We start from the raw sequence: 19,469 nt of genomic DNA on the forward strand, positions 1-19,469 counted from the left end.
ATTTAAAACAAGTGTGTTACAACTGGCCCTGTGTTAGGTTCTGCCCCGCTCTTCCCTATTTTAATTGCATGTATTTAATTACTTATTTAATTAACTTCGGAAGACAACTCAGGCTCGCCGAAAACACTCTAGCTGCCATTTCTCCGCCAAAAAAACTCATACCGGAACTGGGTTTACACGTTGTTGGCGTACTTCCGGTTTTTGCGTAAAAGGTCTGTTGCTACACATTTCAGCACATTGTTATCATGTCCCTGTTGAAAAATCCAGCTTAAACCAGCCTAGGCTGGTTGGCTGGTTTTAGCTGGTCGACCAGGCTGGTTTTAGAGGGGTTTTGGCCACTTCCAGGCTGGTTTCCAGCCATTTCCAGCCTGGTCTTAGCTGGTCAGGCTGAAAAATGACCAGCCAAATCAGCCTGGTTTAAGCTGGATATAGCTGGTTTTGGCTGGACTTCCAGCTTGGCTAGGCTGGTCAAGCTGGTTTTAGCTGGTCACCTCCCAGCCTGACCAGCTAAGACCAGGCTGGAAATGGCTGGAAACCAGCCTGGAAGTGGCCAAAACCTTTCTAAAACCAGCCTGGTCGAAGCAGCTTCACATAAACGATCATAGTAAATTGAAACAATGTAGTTCATTTTCTGAGTTTAGGTTCAGTTTAGTTTAGCTCAGTTCAGTGTGGTTTAATAATCATTACTACAAATCCACCGATGGGCACTAGCAAGTCTCCACTGGCCAAGGTCTTGTGCAGAGATTAATGAGACCTTTGTCTCATTAGTTTTAGGCCTTTTGGCAAAAGTCTCAGTTAAGTTTATATGTTTTCAAAGCACTTTACTCATTTTGAACCTTGTTTTAAACAATGACTATCTGAATTGTAATTTTTAGCGTGTGGAATAAACATCAACAAAACTAAAGATTTCTTTACCCATCTCCCACCGTGCAAGTACAAACACACTTTAAAACACACAAAAATACACCTTTACCTGTTGTCATTCTTTCTTGCTTTGTCCATATATCGTAGTGTATACTGTTTAATAATCAATTTAAATTATGTAATATATATATATATATATATATATATATATATATATATATATATATATATATATATATATATATATATATATATATATTTATTTATTTTTTTATTTTTTATTTATTTATTTATTTTTTTTAAAGACGACATTAATTCCAGCACAGTGTGTACAGCCGTACAGCTGCAGGGGCATGTAGCATGTGTTGACATGTTGCTTTAAGGTTTAACATGCTAATATGTTAGCATGTTTATTGTACTGTATATTACCCAACATGTCGCTACCATGAGCTATGTTGTTAATATCTAACTGGTAGCATATGAAAAGCTAGCATAGATTAAAAATGTTATTATGTCAAACATATTATTATTGGGTAGTTGTCAGTATCTAGTTTAGTACACATCTTCTTAAAAGTGTTTAATACATATTATATATTGATTAATTCATCTACATTTATATATACGCATGTGACTTAAAAAAAAAAAACGTACATTGAAAAAACCAAACAAATAAACAAACTAAAATTTGGAATCTGAGGATTAAAAGAAATCTTAATACTGAGAAAATTGCAAATCATTCACAGTGGAGTGAACCGCCAACTTATCCAGCATATGGTTAATGCAGCGGATGCCCTTCCACCTATAATTCACCTATACCACAAGTCTTTGAAGTACCTGGAGTACCTGGAGGAAACCCACACAAATACGGGGAGAACTTGCAAACTCCACACAGAAATGCCAATCGACCCAGCCGGCGCTCAAACAAGTGATCTTCTAGCTGTGAGGCGATCATGTCACCCACTGTGCCCCCGTGACACCAGCTTTAATGCAATGATACTTCATACTTCATAACATGCAGCTTAAGACTGGTTTTACAGTCCATGGCTACATATTATAATATAAATATACATCGCCAACCTGATTTCACCAAGTAGGACTTTCACCTGGATTAACAATAACCCAATCAGAATACATTTTTACCATATATGTTAAGTTTAGGCACTTCTATGTGATTGTTATCCAGCTATTATTTACACTCTGATTTTGGGAATAATTTACAGTTATGGTTGGGTTTAGGGGTAGGGAATGGATGGATTACATTTTCCAAAAAAATTATGTTCCAGGATCAAAAAGATAATAATCCAGGATTACATAGTACTTGGCCAAATCATGACGTGCAAATATACATTTTATAAATAAAATATACGGGTATTACATGAAAAAAGGGTACTAAAAGTAAATCAAAACTATACTGTAACAATATACAGACATATTTCAACACAGACTAACCCAACGCTTCAATCACTGTCTGGTTTTCTAGGAAAAAAATAAATCAACAACCCATGCTATTTTTGTCCTAAATATAATGCCAAAGATTGTTGTAACCCAGTACACTGTAGCGAAATATGTATGTGTGTGTGTGTGTGTGTGTGTGTGTGTGTATCTCCCTGCTGCTTATCAGTACCAAGTGCTGGGCAACATTAATATGTAAGATCCCGCCAGTCTCCTCTCTCTGTCTGATGTAGCTGTGGCTCTTAAAGCAGTGTGAGCCGCATGTTATCACAGCCTGGCAGAATGATGCTATCTGCAGTCTTCCACGAGTTTCCATTAGGGAATTACCAGGTCAGGTTTGGGGGTGGAGGTGGAGGGCTGCGGAGCAAACCTGCCGTAATGAAGGAATTCGCCTGTGTTGTTCGGCCAGAGGAGTCTATCAGCATTTCTACATTCCTCCACTTGCCGGGCCTGCACTATACGAGGAGATTAGGAAAGACACCGGGATCGTACATCAGCCTCTGTGTGCCGCTGACACCAGCCAGAGATAGACCCAAGAGGAATCGCAGCAAAGAGCCTTTCAAAACAGCAGACACAGAAACCAGGCTGTGTGTGTGTGTGTGTGTGTGTGTGTGTGTGTGTGTGTTTGTACTGGCAGAGATTAAACTCAACTGTATCAAGAGGCTGATCGTCACTCATGAGCGTCACTGTCTGCAATGTTATTCACAGTCAATGGATCACATTCATGCCAAATTTGCATAATGCTTCCTGGATGATAATAAAAAAAAATGTCTGGATGCTGAAAATGCAGCTCGGGAGTACTCAATACTCACTTTATTTAATCCAACTGAATGCCAAGAGGATCCTATTGATTGCAGCCTGTGTGCACAGCATTGCATGCTTACTGTTGGCGTCACTTTTTTAATTTACAGGAAAAAAATCAACACTATTCATTCATTCATTTTCCTTCGGTTAATTCCCTTTATTCATCAGCGGTTGCCAAAGCGGAAGGAACCGCCAGTTGATCCTGCATATGTTTTACACAGTGGATGCCCTTTCAGCTGCAACAAAGTACGGGGAAACACTCATATTCATTCATAAACACACTCAAACACTACGGCTAATGCAGTTTACCCAGTTCATCAATACACTGAAAAAAGTGTTGCATGCATAACTGTTGCAAACAATTTATTTGTGTTGAATTCAAACAAACAAATTAAGTTTAACAATGTTCAACTTAATTTGTTTGTTTAAATTCAACACAAATAAATGTTTACAACCACTTAACGTAAAAAAAATTGAGTAAATCCAAGGAATCATCTCTGAATAATTTTTTTCAGTGTAGAGCATGTCTTTGGAATGTGGTGGAAACCGGAGCACCCAGAGTAAACCCACACCAACACGAAGAGAACATGCAAACTTCACACAGAAATGCCAACTGATCGAGCTGGGACTCAAACTAGCGACCATCTTGCTGTGAGGGGTAAGTGATGTTATAAAGTCCATTTAAAGAAGTACCTGACTCTCCTTGCGTCCGAAATGCGACCTCCGGTAGACTGTTGCAGACTCTGAAATGAGATGCTGATTCAGAGTTCCACATGAGGTGGTTATTAATAAGCAATTTCTATAAATATTATGAATGTAAACATTAGGTGAGCAGGTTATATTGTAACCCTGTATCCTATCAACACGGTACGTGACAAGATTTGCAGTGATAAGCAATTTGGCTGTTTGCACCAGATGAAACACGACAGAAATTTAAATACAGCAGAGGGCCGGAGTGGGACTCCTTTTCAGCCCTGGAGTTTCAAGCCTTAGACCGGCCCACCTCAGTTCAAGAGAAGTTCAATTAAAATAACATCACTTCCAATTTAGTTTTTAATGACACTATCACGTCTATTTTAAGGAAACAGCTACTTTAGAACTTCAAATGTTTTTCGTAAATATGAGAACATTAGCGGGCAAAGCAGTGGCGCAGTAGGTAGTGCTGTCGCCTTTACAGCAAGAAGGTCGCTGGTTCGATCCTTGGCTCTGTTGGCGTTTCTGTGTGGAGTTTGCATGTTCTCCCTGCATTCGCATGGGTTTCCTTCGGGTGCTCTGGTTTCCCCCACTGTCCAAAGACATGCGGTACAGGTGAATGTGTGTGAGGATGTTTCCCAGAGATGGGTTGCGGCTGGAAGGGCATTCGCTGCGTAAAAACTTGCTGGATAAGTTGGCGGTTCATTCTGGTGTGGCGACCCCAGATTGGTAAAGGGACTAAGCCGACAAGAAAACAAATAAATGAATGAGAACATTAAAGGCTAGCTAAATCTAAATCCCCAACACTATTCTTTAAAACATCTCATATATATATATATATATATATATATATATATATATATATATATATATATATATATATATATATATATATATATATATATATATATATATATATACTCAAACAATAATATCCCTCCATCCATTTCTTTCTACTTTGGTTGTGGGGGCAGCAGTCTTAGGACAGAATCACAAGATATAAATAATAACATAAACAATTACATTTTTAAAATATATTTTAGTTAACTGATTTAATTTTACTGACTCATTTGCATTAGGAATATGTGTAAATAATTTAAATAGTGAGTTTTGATTTCATGTTGACTTTAAAATCTAATAAAATGTCCTATTTTAGCAGAAATCCCCTTCTGTGGCGCAGTTGCACATGTTTTCAGCCTGACCTCCAGCAAAATGTTATCTTAGAGGGCCCTCTGTGGCCATTCCTAATGAGGGTCCCCTGGCTATATTTTGCATTATGTATAAAATGATTTCCATTGCAAAATAAAAGCATGTTTGTTTTTTTAAAGCAGGTCAATGGTATAATGAGGATGGAGAGAATGGTAAGTAATGTGTCAGGCCTCCTGTTTTAATGCTGCTGCTCTCAGGAGGTTACAGACATGAGAGTCTTATTGCTGAATTTTATACTCATTTAAACAATGAATGTTGACTGGTTATTGATTACACAGCCAATACACACTGTAAAAAATCGAAGTTAGACATGCTGCTTCACATCAGAGACCAAAAAACAAAATGGTAGAATCTCAATGAAAATTGAAGTGTGGGTTTTCTGTCAACAAATAAAAAAGAGAAAAAATAATAAATTGTTTTTTCTCCCTGTTTCTGACATTGGTTCAGCCGTTCTTGGTTTTTATATACAGTATAAACAGCTGTATTTTGTTTAGTTTATATATGATAATGATGATGAGGACGATGAAGGTGAGTTATAAGGAAATTATAATAAACCAGAAAAAATTATAACTGTTTTTAAAAAGAGTAAAGTAAAAGTATGTACCTAACCAAACAAATGAATGAATAAACAAATGAACAATTGAATGAATAGATGGATGAATGACTGAATGACTGAATGACTGAATGACTGACTGACTGACTGACTGACTGAATGAATGAATGAATGAATGAATGAAAAAGAACTAATAAATAAAAGAATAAATGAATAAATAAACAGACGGATGAATGAATGAACAAACTAATGGATAAATAAATTGACAAATGAATGATTGGACAATATAATAATATATATATATTGAAATAAAAGTATGTACTAAAACAAAAACAAGAATTGAATGAATGAATAAATAAATAAATTAACAAAAAACTGAATAACTATATGAACAAATGGAAGAATGAATGAATGAATAAATGAATGAATAATTAAATAAATGAATGAATGAAATAATTAATTAATTATTTAATGCACAATAGAATTTTAAATAAAGTGTAACAAAAGTATGTACTGAACCAACTAACGGAATGAATGAATGAATGAATGATTAAAAAATTGAATGAATGAATAAATTAATGAATGGAAGAATGAATGAATTAAATAATTAATTAATTAACAAATGAATGACTAAAAAAGAATGAACAGATGAATAAATGGACAAATTAATAGATGAATAAATTGACGAATGAATAAATGAATGGATAATAGAATTTTAAATAGAGTGAAATGAAAGTAGGTACTGACCCAACCCATGACCCATGGACGAATGAACAGAATGGATAAATGAATTGATGAATGAATGAACGAATTAACAATATCATTTTAAATAGAGTAATATAAAAGTATGTACTGGACCAAGCAAAATAAATGAATGAATGAATAAACAAATGAATAAATAAACGAGCGAACGGAAGGACAATATCATTTTAAATAGAGAAAAATGAAATGGTGTTCTGAGCCAACCAAATAAATAAATGAACGAATAAACTAATGAACAATTGAATGAATGAATAAATGAATGAATGAATGAATGAATGATTGAATAGATAAATGAATGAACTAATGAATTTAATAATCAATTAACAAATTAATTAATATATTAATGAATGAATAGACCAATAAATAGACAAATAATTGGATAAATGAATTGATAAATGAATAAATGGTTGATAGAATTTTAAATAGAGTAAAATATAAGTATGTGGTTAACCAACCAACCAAATAAATGAGTGAATGAATGGATGAATGAATTAACGAATGAAAAAATGAATTAATAAATGCATAGATGAATGAAGGAACAAATGAATGAATGGATTAATGAATTAATTATTGAATAATAATAATCAACCAGCAACATATTTGTTTGTTTGTTTGATTTTCAATGGTTTCCTAAAGCATTTGTATAAACTAATGCATGAATGAATGAATGAATTTTTTTAAAACAGCAAAATAGGCCTACATACATACATACATACATACATACATGCATATTAATGTATTTATTTTTGTATGCTTGTTAGTGTTTCACCATAACTAAATAAACACAGTCTTTCAAAAACAGCAGGAATATACTGTACAGTAACTATTAAATAATTCATTTATTCAGAGTTTCTAAATAAATAAATGTGGTATTTATAAAACAGTAAGATCATATTTATATGTATTTATTTAATAATTAATTCACCCATTAATTCAATTTAGTTGCTTCTTTCAGTCTTTGACGCTGGTAAAATACAAACATACTCTACGTAAACACATACATAATAATAAACCTGCTACTTTAAAAACACCATAAGGCCTTCATGTGCGCATTAAACTCAGAGAGGAACTTTTTACCATCAAAATAAATTACACACTTCTTTTTACACATTCCTTGCTGCCATAGTCTTCAAGTATCTTTACAGTAAAGCCCAAAATAAAGGATATGTCACTTTTGCGGCACAGCAGTGACACATGCAGCACAACGCTTGTCTCTTCCACCAACTGTCAAAACACTGAAAAACACTTTGCATGTCCAAGAATCACAAAGCCAAATCAAACGCTCTCCCGATCCGCCTCAGGCAGTGCAGGCCCTGTGAGCATCTGTCAGCCTCACACAAAGCAAGAGAGCACTTTTATCCACCCTTTTTTCCTACAGACCATAAAGCTTTGTGTGAATTAAGGAATAAACTCTGTTGCACACTGCAAACAATCAGTGAAGTGTTTTTAAAAAGCTGTGTACAAAGGTGTATTCACCTCCTACTAGGAAACATATTAGAATTTACAAATGACTCTTAGCAGACCATGAAAATCTCAAAAACAAATCTTTCCACAGCAATTTTTTGGATATATAATCAATATTACTGTACTAGTGGGAATACGAAGAGAAAATAATCTGAAGGAACAAAACACAGTGAACTCAAAAGCACTTTGGCCATAAAGGTTCTAGTGAGGCTATTGTTAGTTTGGTTTATGAATTGTTCAATGCCATATCAGTATTGGGGATAATTACATGGCAAAAACAAAATGAACATCCTACTTATAATTTATACATTTCAGATACTACTACTCCTTTAATGTCTAGTTATAGGGATGGTTCACCTAAAACTAAATATTTTCTCTGTATTTACTCACCCTCCAAGTGCTTTCAAGTGAGTTTCTTTTTTTTCTACTGAACACAAAAATATATTTTAAGGAAAGCTGTAACCATTGACTTTCATATGTATAAAAAAACTAAAATACAATGGAAGTGGATGGTTACAGGTTTCTAGCATTCATCAAAATATCTTCTTTTGTGCTCAACACAAGAAAGTAAGTTAAACAATGGCAGGACTTTCATTTTGAGGTGAACTAACCCTTTAAAACTCTACTTTGAGATCAGGTGTGTTTTCATATAAATAAAAATACAATGGAGGTCAATGGTTAAAGGTTTCCAGCATTCCTCAAAATATCGTCTTTTGTGTTTAATAAAATAAAAAACTAATTAAATAATCACAGGATTTTAATTTTTAGATAAACTGACCTTTTAAAACACTACTTGAGATTAGGTGTGTTTTAATGAAAAAAAAATACAATGGAAGTCAGTGGTTACAGGTTTCCAGCATTCCTCAAAATATCTTCTTCTGTGTTCAATAGAAGAAAGAAACTAATCAAATAATGACAGGTTTTCGTTTTTCGATGAAATATTTCTTTAAAACACTACTGTGAGATTACTGTAGGTGTTTTAATGAAAAAAAAATACAAATATGGAAGTCAATAGTTACAGGTTTCCAGCATTCATCAAAATATCTTCTTTTGTCTTCACAAATAATTAAATAAATAATGACAGAATTTTCATTTTTAGGTGAACTAACCCTTTAAATTTAGGTGTGTTTTCATAAAAAGAAATATATACAATACAGTAGAAGTCAATGGTTACAGGTTTCCAGCATTCCTCAAAATATCTTCTTATGTGCTCAACAGGAGAAACTAATCAAACAATGACAGGATTTTTATTTTGAGGTGAAATAACCTTTTAAAACACTGTGAAACAAATGCAGTGGAAGTAAAAAGATAACAGATTTCCAGCATTCCTCAAAATATCTTCTTTAGTGTTCAATAGAAGAAAGAAACTAATCAAACATTGACAAGATTTTTTATTTTTTAGATGAACTATTTAATACACTATTGTGAGATTAGGTGTGTTTTCATGAAGGAAAAAATAAAGACCAAAGAAAAAAAAAACTCCCCAAGAGTTTCCATTATCCATATGTATTATTTATAACACCTTTATTATTTGAAGTGAATAGCTTAACTTGTTTTGAATGGAAGCTCCCTAAACAGGAAGGGAATCCATAATTTGATACACGGTCATCATGTGCAGAAAAAGGTAGATTAATTAAAGCACCAGCTTTAATAAAAGAAAAGAAAACCAGGCACTCACCCAGCGGCTGTCCTGCGATTATCCTGGCGTTTTCTCCAGCTACGGCGGCCCTTGCGTTCCTTTCGCTAATGTACTGGACGAAAGCGTAACCCTTGTGCACCGAACAGCCCACGATCTTGCCGTACTTGGCGAAGATGACCTCGATGTCGCTCTTCTTCACGATGGCGGTGTTGAGGTTGCCGATAAAGACCCGAGAGTTGAGGGAGCGCGGGTCGTTCTTGTTAGTGACATTGCTGGTCTGAGTCTTGCCGGTCATTATTCTCCTGCGAAGCACAGACATGATGGGGACGACATCAAACACACCTGATACAGATAATGTTTTTATATGTGGATATTTTAATCCAAAAGTCTGATGCAAACTGGTTATGCTAAAGCAGGGGTCACCAACTTTAATGATTTTGAGAGCTACTTATTGGGTATTATTATGAATGTGGAGGGCTACCAGTTTGATAAACACTTCTCAAATAACACATTTGCTCAATTTACTTTTAATTATACTTTATGTATTTGATAATAATTAATGATATTCATCCATGTGAAGACACTGATCGTGTTAATGATTCTCACAAAAGTTATCAGCAATGATTTAACAGGGTAGGAAATACCCTGTATTTAATGTTGGTGACCCCTGTGCTAAAGGGTCAAGGTGTCTGCATCAAAATACATGTGTAAAAAGGGAATATGTGAAGTAGGAAAGCTAGGATCTACTTTATTGTTTCTTAAATGTAGATTTTGTGAAAATAAGATGTCAAAATATGTGTAAAATTAGGCATTATTGATATATTTATTTTTACAACAGTTCTGTCTGTTTCTCAAATCTGATTGGCTGATAGCAGTGTGGTATTCTGCAATAACAGCACTTATACAGCCACCTCATCCTTCTGTATTACTCCGCCCACAGTGAGTGACAGCAGATCAATGAATTCACTACAGCTTGACAAATATTACAGCTGTTGGACAACATAATGTACTTTTAATGATTTTTATGTGAGAATGTAGTTGTATAAATTGCAACTATGCAGTTTATTTATAAGGATAGTGCCTATTTTAAATAGTTATCATTTCTGAGATTTATAACGTCTGCATCCATCAGCCTATCATACTGAGCAGAGCAAAGTTGGTTGATGTTTTGCTACAAGATAGTGACAGAGACTGTATAATAAGCCCTTAGAGCAGGTTCCCAACAGGGGGGTCGCAGCCCTCAAGGGGGCCTCAGTGAGCTTTGTGGGGGGTTGTGTCATATTAAAAAAAAAAAAAATCTTAGAAGTGGACAATTAGGAGAATGATCATGTTGTCTTAGTTAATTTTATTTTATAGCTCAGTGGTTCTCAACCACCGGTCCTAGAATCAGTTGGTAGCGGGCCGCACAAGAAATCATTCATTATTTCTTTTTTGTTTATAATCTGAGTCTGAACAATCTTTTATTTAAAAGAGAGGTCTTTTACTTTGAAAAATTACCGTATTCTCTCGCCCAAATTTAACCCACAAGCAGCAAAATGAGTAATGTCGAGTTCAGACTGCATGATTTTCAAAGTAGTCGTGTCACATATGTTTTCACACTGCATGACTATCTGGGCTCGTGTTTCGTCGCTGCTTTGTTTACACTGCAAGATGGATCAGCGATAGGGGTTTTCACATTGCAAGACTTTACTATAGGAAGAATCGCCGACAACTTCGTCTAAACAACGTCTGACAGCCAAAAAGACATAGTATATCTTTTGTTATTAACTACATAACGAGAAAGAAGCCATTAATGGGGTAGAAAATGTACATATTGGCTCACCTGGGTTTGAAGGGAATTAGCCATTTCTCCTCAACTTAAGTTGACAATAAATTAATTTCATATAATTAATTTAAATAAATAAATTAACTTTTTTTAACTTTCTGTCAGTCTGAACTAGGCATAAGAAACAGACTTCTTTAGAAAGTTTCTTTGCTAAGAGAAAAGGGCCCGCAAACAGCCAAGGAATAGATCTGCAACCCACTTGTCAACAATCAGGCGAATCCACCATGTCTGTGCAAGAAGATCATCTGATGGAGATCACAAATGCCAACTTATCCAGCATACGTTTTACACTGTGGATGCCCTTCCAACTGTAACCCATCTCTGGGAAAAATTAGGCTATTATTTGTGCATAAACATATGTAGATATAGTAATAATCATACCGTTTGTTTGAAAACAATATTTTTTTGTCATCATTACTGCAAACTTATATGAGCGATTATGTCATTAAATGTGGAGGGGGGCTTTACTATATTTTCCGGAGAAAAAGGGGCTCTCAGGCAAAAAAAAAAAAAGGTTGGGATCCACTGCCTTAGAGGACAAAAAATAAGCATAATTTAAAACTACAACTGATTAAATCATTACAAAACAGGTAAGTGACTTTCTGGTAGTGTTTCTGGTAGTGCTTGCTTTGCTTTGGCTTGTTTCAGGGTTAAATAGGGACATCACGACTGCAACAAAGAAACACAGGGAAAGCTCTATAAACTGATGGCATTTCATGCTGTTCAGCTTCATAATCTTAAAATATGAGAAAAATCTGCTGTTTTGTCATCACTTTAGGTATTAAGCTAGATAATCATTCAAACACTAGCTCTAAAGTGGCGTTTGTGAAGCAGCAACAGTTTCAGCTGTTCAGACGTCAGTTGCAGATGTGAATGAATGGTGGAAGAAAGTAGTTCCTCATACAAAAGGGTTTTTAGACTCTCAGTGTTTGATTTTCTTTTTTATATGCACGATTATGCCGTCGAACTGTTGTATAAATGCAATATCACCCAAGTAGCAGTGCAATGTAGCTGTATTGTGGTGGGACACAATGCACACCTCCCACCTGTGACAATATACAGCCAGATCGCACTGCTCCTCGTGTGATATTGCTCATGTAAAGATGAAACCAAATACTTATTCTGACCTGTACTTCAAATATAAAACAGAATGAATGATTACACACTGTCACCCACAAACACACATGTACACACACAAATAAAAATCTTGCTGCCTTTTTTGTTGTTTATTCAAGTAAACTTTTCTAGTCATCTCAAACTGCGTCAGTTAAAAATACTTTAACTTATTTATATTTATATTTATACTTATATAAATTTACTGATATAAAGTATATAAAATTTACTTGTAAAAAATACTTATATAAATTTATATTTATACTTATACTTATTTATATTTAACTTTATATATACAATATTTAACAAAAAAGAAAGTAAACCCGATTAACTGATTAAATTAGGTAACAAAAATATTTGTTGTCATTCGTTTTTATCTTATCATTTTTTACTTTTATCAAAATCCAAGAGGTTGCCAACTTCCTGCTGGCAAGTGTTAAAAATCTAGGCTTTAAAAGAAAGCGGTATAGTATAAATGAGAATTAATTACTGCATGAATTTCACTATTGTAAAATATTATTCCAACATGATGAGTTCTACAAAAGCAAATAGTGTAAAACAGGCAAGTTTATCAGTCATTTTTAAAAGGCAGTTTCCCTATGGAGAACATAAATGGAGGTTTTACTCCCAGTTACGCTCTATTTAAACTCTCCACCAAAACCGGAGCAAACTTTCTGGAGCAAAAATGCTCACAGTATGTACATCGACCCTGACTCAACCTTCACATCTTATAAAGATTTTGGGATAAGATACTGTACTGTTTTCTTATCACGATGAAAGAACAGCAATTGCAGAGATAACCAAAATTAAATTGCCGTCTTATGATATATATACCTTGATTCTTAAAAAAGATTGCACTGTCTTAACATCCAGGCCAAGTGCTCTGCCTAATGTTGGCATGATTGGCTAAAAATCTTTTTGATCAATATACTAAACAAACACTCTACTTTTTAGGAAATAGGCTCATTTTACAACCGCCAACCTGATACCACCAATGTTCCTGGATTAACATCTATGTTGATCCTGGAACAACATTATCAGTCAATAAGAATTAAGTATTATGTTTACTGTTTATGTTGAGTTTAGGCTTGCAGCTTATACATGAGTGTTGTTCAACTATTATTCTCCTCTGATTTTTGGAAATAATGTACGGTTATGGTTAGGTTTAGAGGTAGGGAATAGGTATGGAGTACATTTTCGAACATAAATGATGTTCCAGGATCAACATACTGTAGGTGTTAATCCAAGATCGCATCATACTTGGCAAAATCATGGCGTGCTTTTACATCTCCCCTAGAGTTTAACAGTTTTACCATGTATTAATCAATTCAGCCAATCTCCAGGTCTAATGGGAACACTCCTAACTAAGCTTAGCTTAAATCATTGAATCAATTTAGACTATTAGCAGCTCACAATGATATTGCAAAGCACCTTAAAATAGTTCCCTAGCTAGATAAGTAGGTAACATGGTTGCATAATATCATTGCGCCAGCTGCAGCCACGGCACAGCCAAATTCCTTGATTATTATGCTGTAATAAAAGTACAGTTCCTACCCATATTAACCAAGAGAATAGCAACTTTTCATTGTCCGTCAGTCTTAGTACAAACTACAGAAGACTATTATCAAACCTTTTTTTAGAGTGAGATCCCAATGGACTAATTTTTAAACACTTGTAAAAACTGCTAAATTTAGCTAATAATAGTCCCTCATTAAAAACCACTACAAAAAATGCTACATCATACTTTATTTTAAATTTTGATAACATTACCCAATGACAGTCTGTCTAGTGTAAGTGGCCAAAAAAAAAAAAAAGCTTTTTACAGCACTTCTGTTATAATGTTGTTTTCTTGTGGTTACACGCATGAGCACTGTGTAAATACAGAATACAGTTTTGTGCTGCTTGCAATATGATCCACCAGAAACAAGAAGGATACCCAAGGAAACTTGAAGGCTCATACCATTTTGAGCTGAAAACAAACAGCGTTCATTCAAAATACTGTACATTGCAAAACAACTTTTCAAGTCAATAATCTGTTGAATGTGCTTGTGCCTCCATGAATAACTACCGCAGATGACATCACATGTGACGGCATGTTGAATAAGTAGTTTAATTTATTCTATCTATCTATCTATCTATCTATCTATCTATCTATCTATCTATCTATCTATCTATCTATCTATCTATCTATCTATCTATCTATCTATCTATCTATCTATCTATCTATCTATCTATCTATCTATCTATCTATCTACAGTAGAAGACAGAATTATTAGCCCCCCTGAATTATTAGCCCCTCTGTTTATTTTCCCCTAATTTCTGTCCAAAGGAAAGCAGATTTCTTCAACACATTTCAAAACAAACTAGTTTTAATAACTTATTACTAATAATTGAGTTTTTTATCTTTGCCATGATGACAGTAAATAATATTTGACTAGATATTTTTCAAGACACTTCTATACTGCTTAAAGCGGCATTTAAAAGCTTAACAAGATTAAATAGGTTAACTAGGCAGGTTAGGGTAATTAGGCAAGTCATTGTATAACGATGGTTTGTTATTTAGACAGTCGAAAAATATAGCTTAAAGGGGCTAATAATTTTGACCTTAAAATGGGTTTTAAAAATAAAAAAAACTGCTTTTATTCTGCTGAAATAAAACAAATAAGACTTTTTCCAGAAGAAAAAATATTTTCAGACATACTGTGAAAATTTCCTTGCTCTGTTAAATATCATTTGGGAAATATTTAAAAAAGAAAAAAATCAGGGGGGGGGGGGGGGGGTAATTATTCTGATTTCAACTGTCTATCTATCTGTCTTTCTGTCTGTCTGTCTTTCTATCTATACCTTTCTCTATATAGATGAAAGTTAAATAAACATGATAAACTAAACGAATAAAGTAGATTTGCAATATTGGGTAAGTGTTTTATATGATCTTCATAATAAATTCATTAGTAGCATGGATGGCCACTGGTCACATTTAAGACAAAGTGACTTAATTTGTTAATACACATCCTCATATGTTTCTGTTACAGTAATTCTTTAAATGAAAGTGATGAGAGTTTCCTGATTGCTGGGCGAGATTGCTGTTTCCCTCAGGGTTGGGAAACATACGATGGCGGGCCAAATAAAGGTTATCATTAGCCAACTTTGGCCTGCTAAAGAATAACAATGTGTGCTAGGAAAATAAACGCTCTAATAGTGTATTTTACATACATTACAAACAAGAGCAAACAATAAAAATTAAACAATTTAAGTTTAAGTACAATAAAATAAATTTTTCCAGTCTTCTTTGCTCGTATTTATGAAGGTTGGCAATAATAGTGGAAAGCCCTGTATGTGAGGATATGAATGAGGGCTGGTGAGAGATGTGTGTGTGTTTATTTGCATCTATAAATGTGTGAGAATATGAGCAATCTCTACACGCCTTCTGACAGTGTGAAGGTGAGAAAGCAAGCGAGTAAATGAAGGCCTCAGGTTTATGCAGGCTCCGCATTCCTCAGTGAACACACAGTCAGTCAGTCTTTACATCACAGAACAGCAGTGAAATCCTCCCATTGGGTGTCATCCAGCTCCCTGTCTCCCCACCACACACACAGAGAGACAGTGAGTGCTATTGTCTGAGACAGAGATGCATTATGTTCTGTCTCTCAGGCTGTCAGTGGACTACTCTCACAAGACAGCAAGACTGAACAGGCCGCTCCATGGAGACACTAGTGGGACAGTGTGTCGGAATCAAACGCAATGACCGAATACGACATCTGGAGTTGCCCAAAATATATACTTGATGTTTGTTGTGCAGCAGGATTAAAAGGTTTGGGTTGATGATGGGTCAGTCACGCTGAAAGAGCTCAGAAAGTTACAGTAAATATCTGATTCACTGGTGTTTACATTTTTAAAATTGCTTAATAATATAATGATTTCAATATGCAAATCAGAATTATTTATCCTTTTGTGAATTTCTTTTCTTTTTTAAATATTTCCTGAATGATGTGTCACACACATCATGTGATTCACAGTATTTCCTATAATATTTTTTCTTCTGGAGAAAGTCTTCTTGGTTAGAATAAAATAAGTTTTTAATTTTAAAAACATTTTAAGGTCAATATTATTAGGCCCTTTAAGCAATATTTTTTTTCTATAGTCCACAGAACAAACCGTTATTATACAATTATTTGCCTTATTACCCTAACCTGGCTAATTAAAGTTAGCCTTTAAATGTCACTTTAAACTTAATACTACACTGTAAAAAAAATCCAGATTTTCACAACATGCTACTGTAATTTTTCACAGTAATCTACATTAGCAGCACTTCACAAGATTTAACTGTAAAAATTCACAGTAATGAGTTGAATTCAGAGTTTTATTGTAAAATTAATAAAATTCGCATGAGTACAGCAAATTACTGTAAAATGGGCTATATATTTTGCATGTTAATTATAAAAAATTCTACTTTTTTTATTTTATTCAACATAGACATTAATACAAATGAACTTGTATGCTAGTATTGGCACTTTTTTCATATTTAGAAATAATGTTATTGCAGCCCCCAAAACAATTTGGTTACATCTAAAAAAATAACTTGAAAGAAAATCATTCTGTTTTGAAATGACATGAATGTCAGTAAATTTTCATTTGTGGGTGCAATGCAACTTTATTTAATTTTATAAGGTTAACATAATTTTTAATGAACATAAATGTGTGCTTAGCCAAAAATGTAATAAACTATAGAACAAAAGTAATTGATTCATAAAACCAAACACGATGGGCCCAATTATAATCCCGGCGCAATGCGGCACAAGGCGCAACGCAATTGATGTTTGCCAGTTTCAGCTTGGCGCAAGAGTCGTTTTGATGTTTTGCACCATGCTGTTCAATTAGCAAATGCATTTGTGCTTATATGTGCGCCCATAGGCGTTCTGCTCTAAAAAAAGGAGACATGGGTAAGCACATTGCTGGCGCGTAGCTATTTTGAGAAACTATAATAGATTGTTCAATAGACCAAAGCAAAGCCAGTCTAAAGTCCAGCACAGAGTGCTTTAGTTATGCGCCTCGCTTACACATTGCTTAAAACAGACAGGATGTACAGCAATTCGCAAACATCTTTACATAGGACAAAGAGTTAAAATATTAGGGATATATATATATATATATATATATATATATATATATATATATATATATATATATATATATATATATATATATATATATATATATATATATATATATATATATATATATATATATATACAGTTGAAGTCAGAATTATTAGCCCCCCTTCGAATTATTTTATTTTTTTATTTTAATATTTCCCAATTATGTTTAACAGAGCAAGGGGATTTTCACAGTATGTCTAATAATATTTTTTCTTCTGGAGAAAGTCTTATTTGTTTTATTTCAGCAAGAATAAAAGCAGTTTTAATTTTTTTAAACACCATTTTAGGGACAAAAATATTAGCCCTTTTAAGCTATTTTTTTTTCTCGATAGTCTACAGAACAAACCGTCGTTATACAAAAATTTGCTAATTACCCTAACCTGCCTAGTTAACCTAATTAACCTAGTTAAGCCTTTAAATGTCACTTTAAGCTGTATAGAAGTGTCTTGAAAAATATCTAGTAAAATATTAATTACTCTCATCATGGCAAAGATAAAATAAATCCATTATTAGAAATGAGTTGAAGGAATGTGCTTTCCATTAAATAGAAATTGGGGAAAAAATAAACAAGCCATCTAATAATTCAGGGGGGCTAATAATTCTGACTTCAACTGTATGTATGATATAAATATAAAGGATTAAAATATTACAAAACATTATTTTCTCGCCTACAAAAATATAAAAAACATATTTTCATGTCTTCTTCATCTCGGGGGGATTTTTCAGTTTATTCATAACAATTTGCTTTTGTATAATGTTATTATTATTAGCAGTATTATTTATATATGCACATTTATATTTGTTTTATTAAAAACAAGCTTAGATTTGCCCACCTGTCAGGTTTTAGACCATATGGGGATCAACATCAGTATTAGGATATAACTCAGTTGTTTGACCACACTTCGTTATTATTGTTCATTTATTCGTTTGCTGGAAATTAGAACTGAATTTAGAAATAGATTTGAAACAAATTTTTGCGCTTAATAAAATTAATTCTTTCTAGGCTAATGGATGTCTGTGCATACAAGAAGTTTCCCTTTCCACGAGAGTGAAAGTGAAAGTAAATAATGAGGAGGCTTATCTCTCATTCTCGCGCTGTAGATGCTCAGTTTAACTGTTTTCTCACTAGTGAAGTGTTCAGTTTTTCCACTTACAAAGTTCACCATCATGTAAATAGCAAATGCGCTATGGCGCAATGCAACTGACTCTTAAAGGAATTGGAGATGAGACTCTGATTGGTTTATTATCAAAACACACCCATAACTCATTAGAAAAAATAAGCTCAACCCTTTTAGACCATGCGCCATGGCGCAAAGCAAATTTTCCATCCTTAAATTAGCAAAAGTGGATTTCGATATGCCCGTATTGCTTTTGCTCCCTGTGCTTTGCACTTTGCGCATGGATTGTCAAAATAGAGCCCAATGACTTGAAAGTCAGGGTAAATTTAAATATGTGAACTAATTTTTATGACAGTCAATGTTGTCATAATGCTAAACTGCACGGTAACCCTAGTAACCATTTTTATATACAAAACAGCTCTTAAAGAAAATTCTCACTGCAGTACCCCAGAATTCAAGCTTATTTTCGAAAATGCATGTGTCTGTAAAACACACGTCATGTCAAGGTTGTATCAAATCACCAAACGAAACCAGCGCTTGTGTCGACGTCTTCAAAGGCCTGTTGGAATTGAAAGCTCTCTAATGTGACTGAGAAATGAAGATTAGATTGATTTATCTTGGGGACCAAATGCTTGAATAATGGATCCAATACTCTGTAAATAGGATTAGTTGCCAAGGTTGCCTGTGTTGCGGGACTGGCGCTGGATCATGTGTGCAGTCAGACATGGAGACAGAGATTGGAATAGTGAAATATGCTCTTTTGTCATTTCCCCAAACCACAGGATGAGGCCGTGAAAAACAGCAGAAAGCTCCTTTA

At 34.1% G+C, this 19,469-nt stretch overlaps 1 protein-coding gene across 5 annotated transcripts in view; it reads right to left on the reverse strand.

Annotated features, from left to right (window-relative positions):
- ralylb (RALY RNA binding protein like b) overlaps window positions 1-19,469 on the reverse strand; it is a 490,264-nt gene that overhangs the window by 120,852 nt on the left and 349,943 nt on the right. For 4 of the 5 annotated variants that reach the window (XM_087309880.1, XM_087309882.1, XM_087309881.1 and 1 more), the window contains one exon: window positions 9,480-9,742. In XM_087309880.1, the coding sequence (XP_087166006.1) occupies window positions 9,480-9,735 (256 nt within the window). In that variant the 5' untranslated portion in view covers window positions 9,736-9,742. Of the gene's footprint in view, window positions 1-9,479; window positions 9,760-19,469 lie in introns of those variants that run through there. The other variant, XM_087309879.1, reaches the window with a different exon arrangement.

This window comes from Danio rerio, chromosome 24 (assembly GCF_052040795.2).
Source record: "Danio rerio strain M-AB ecotype USA chromosome 24, GRCz13ab, whole genome shotgun sequence".
Classification (NCBI taxonomy): domain Eukaryota; kingdom Metazoa; phylum Chordata; class Actinopteri; order Cypriniformes; family Danionidae; genus Danio; species Danio rerio.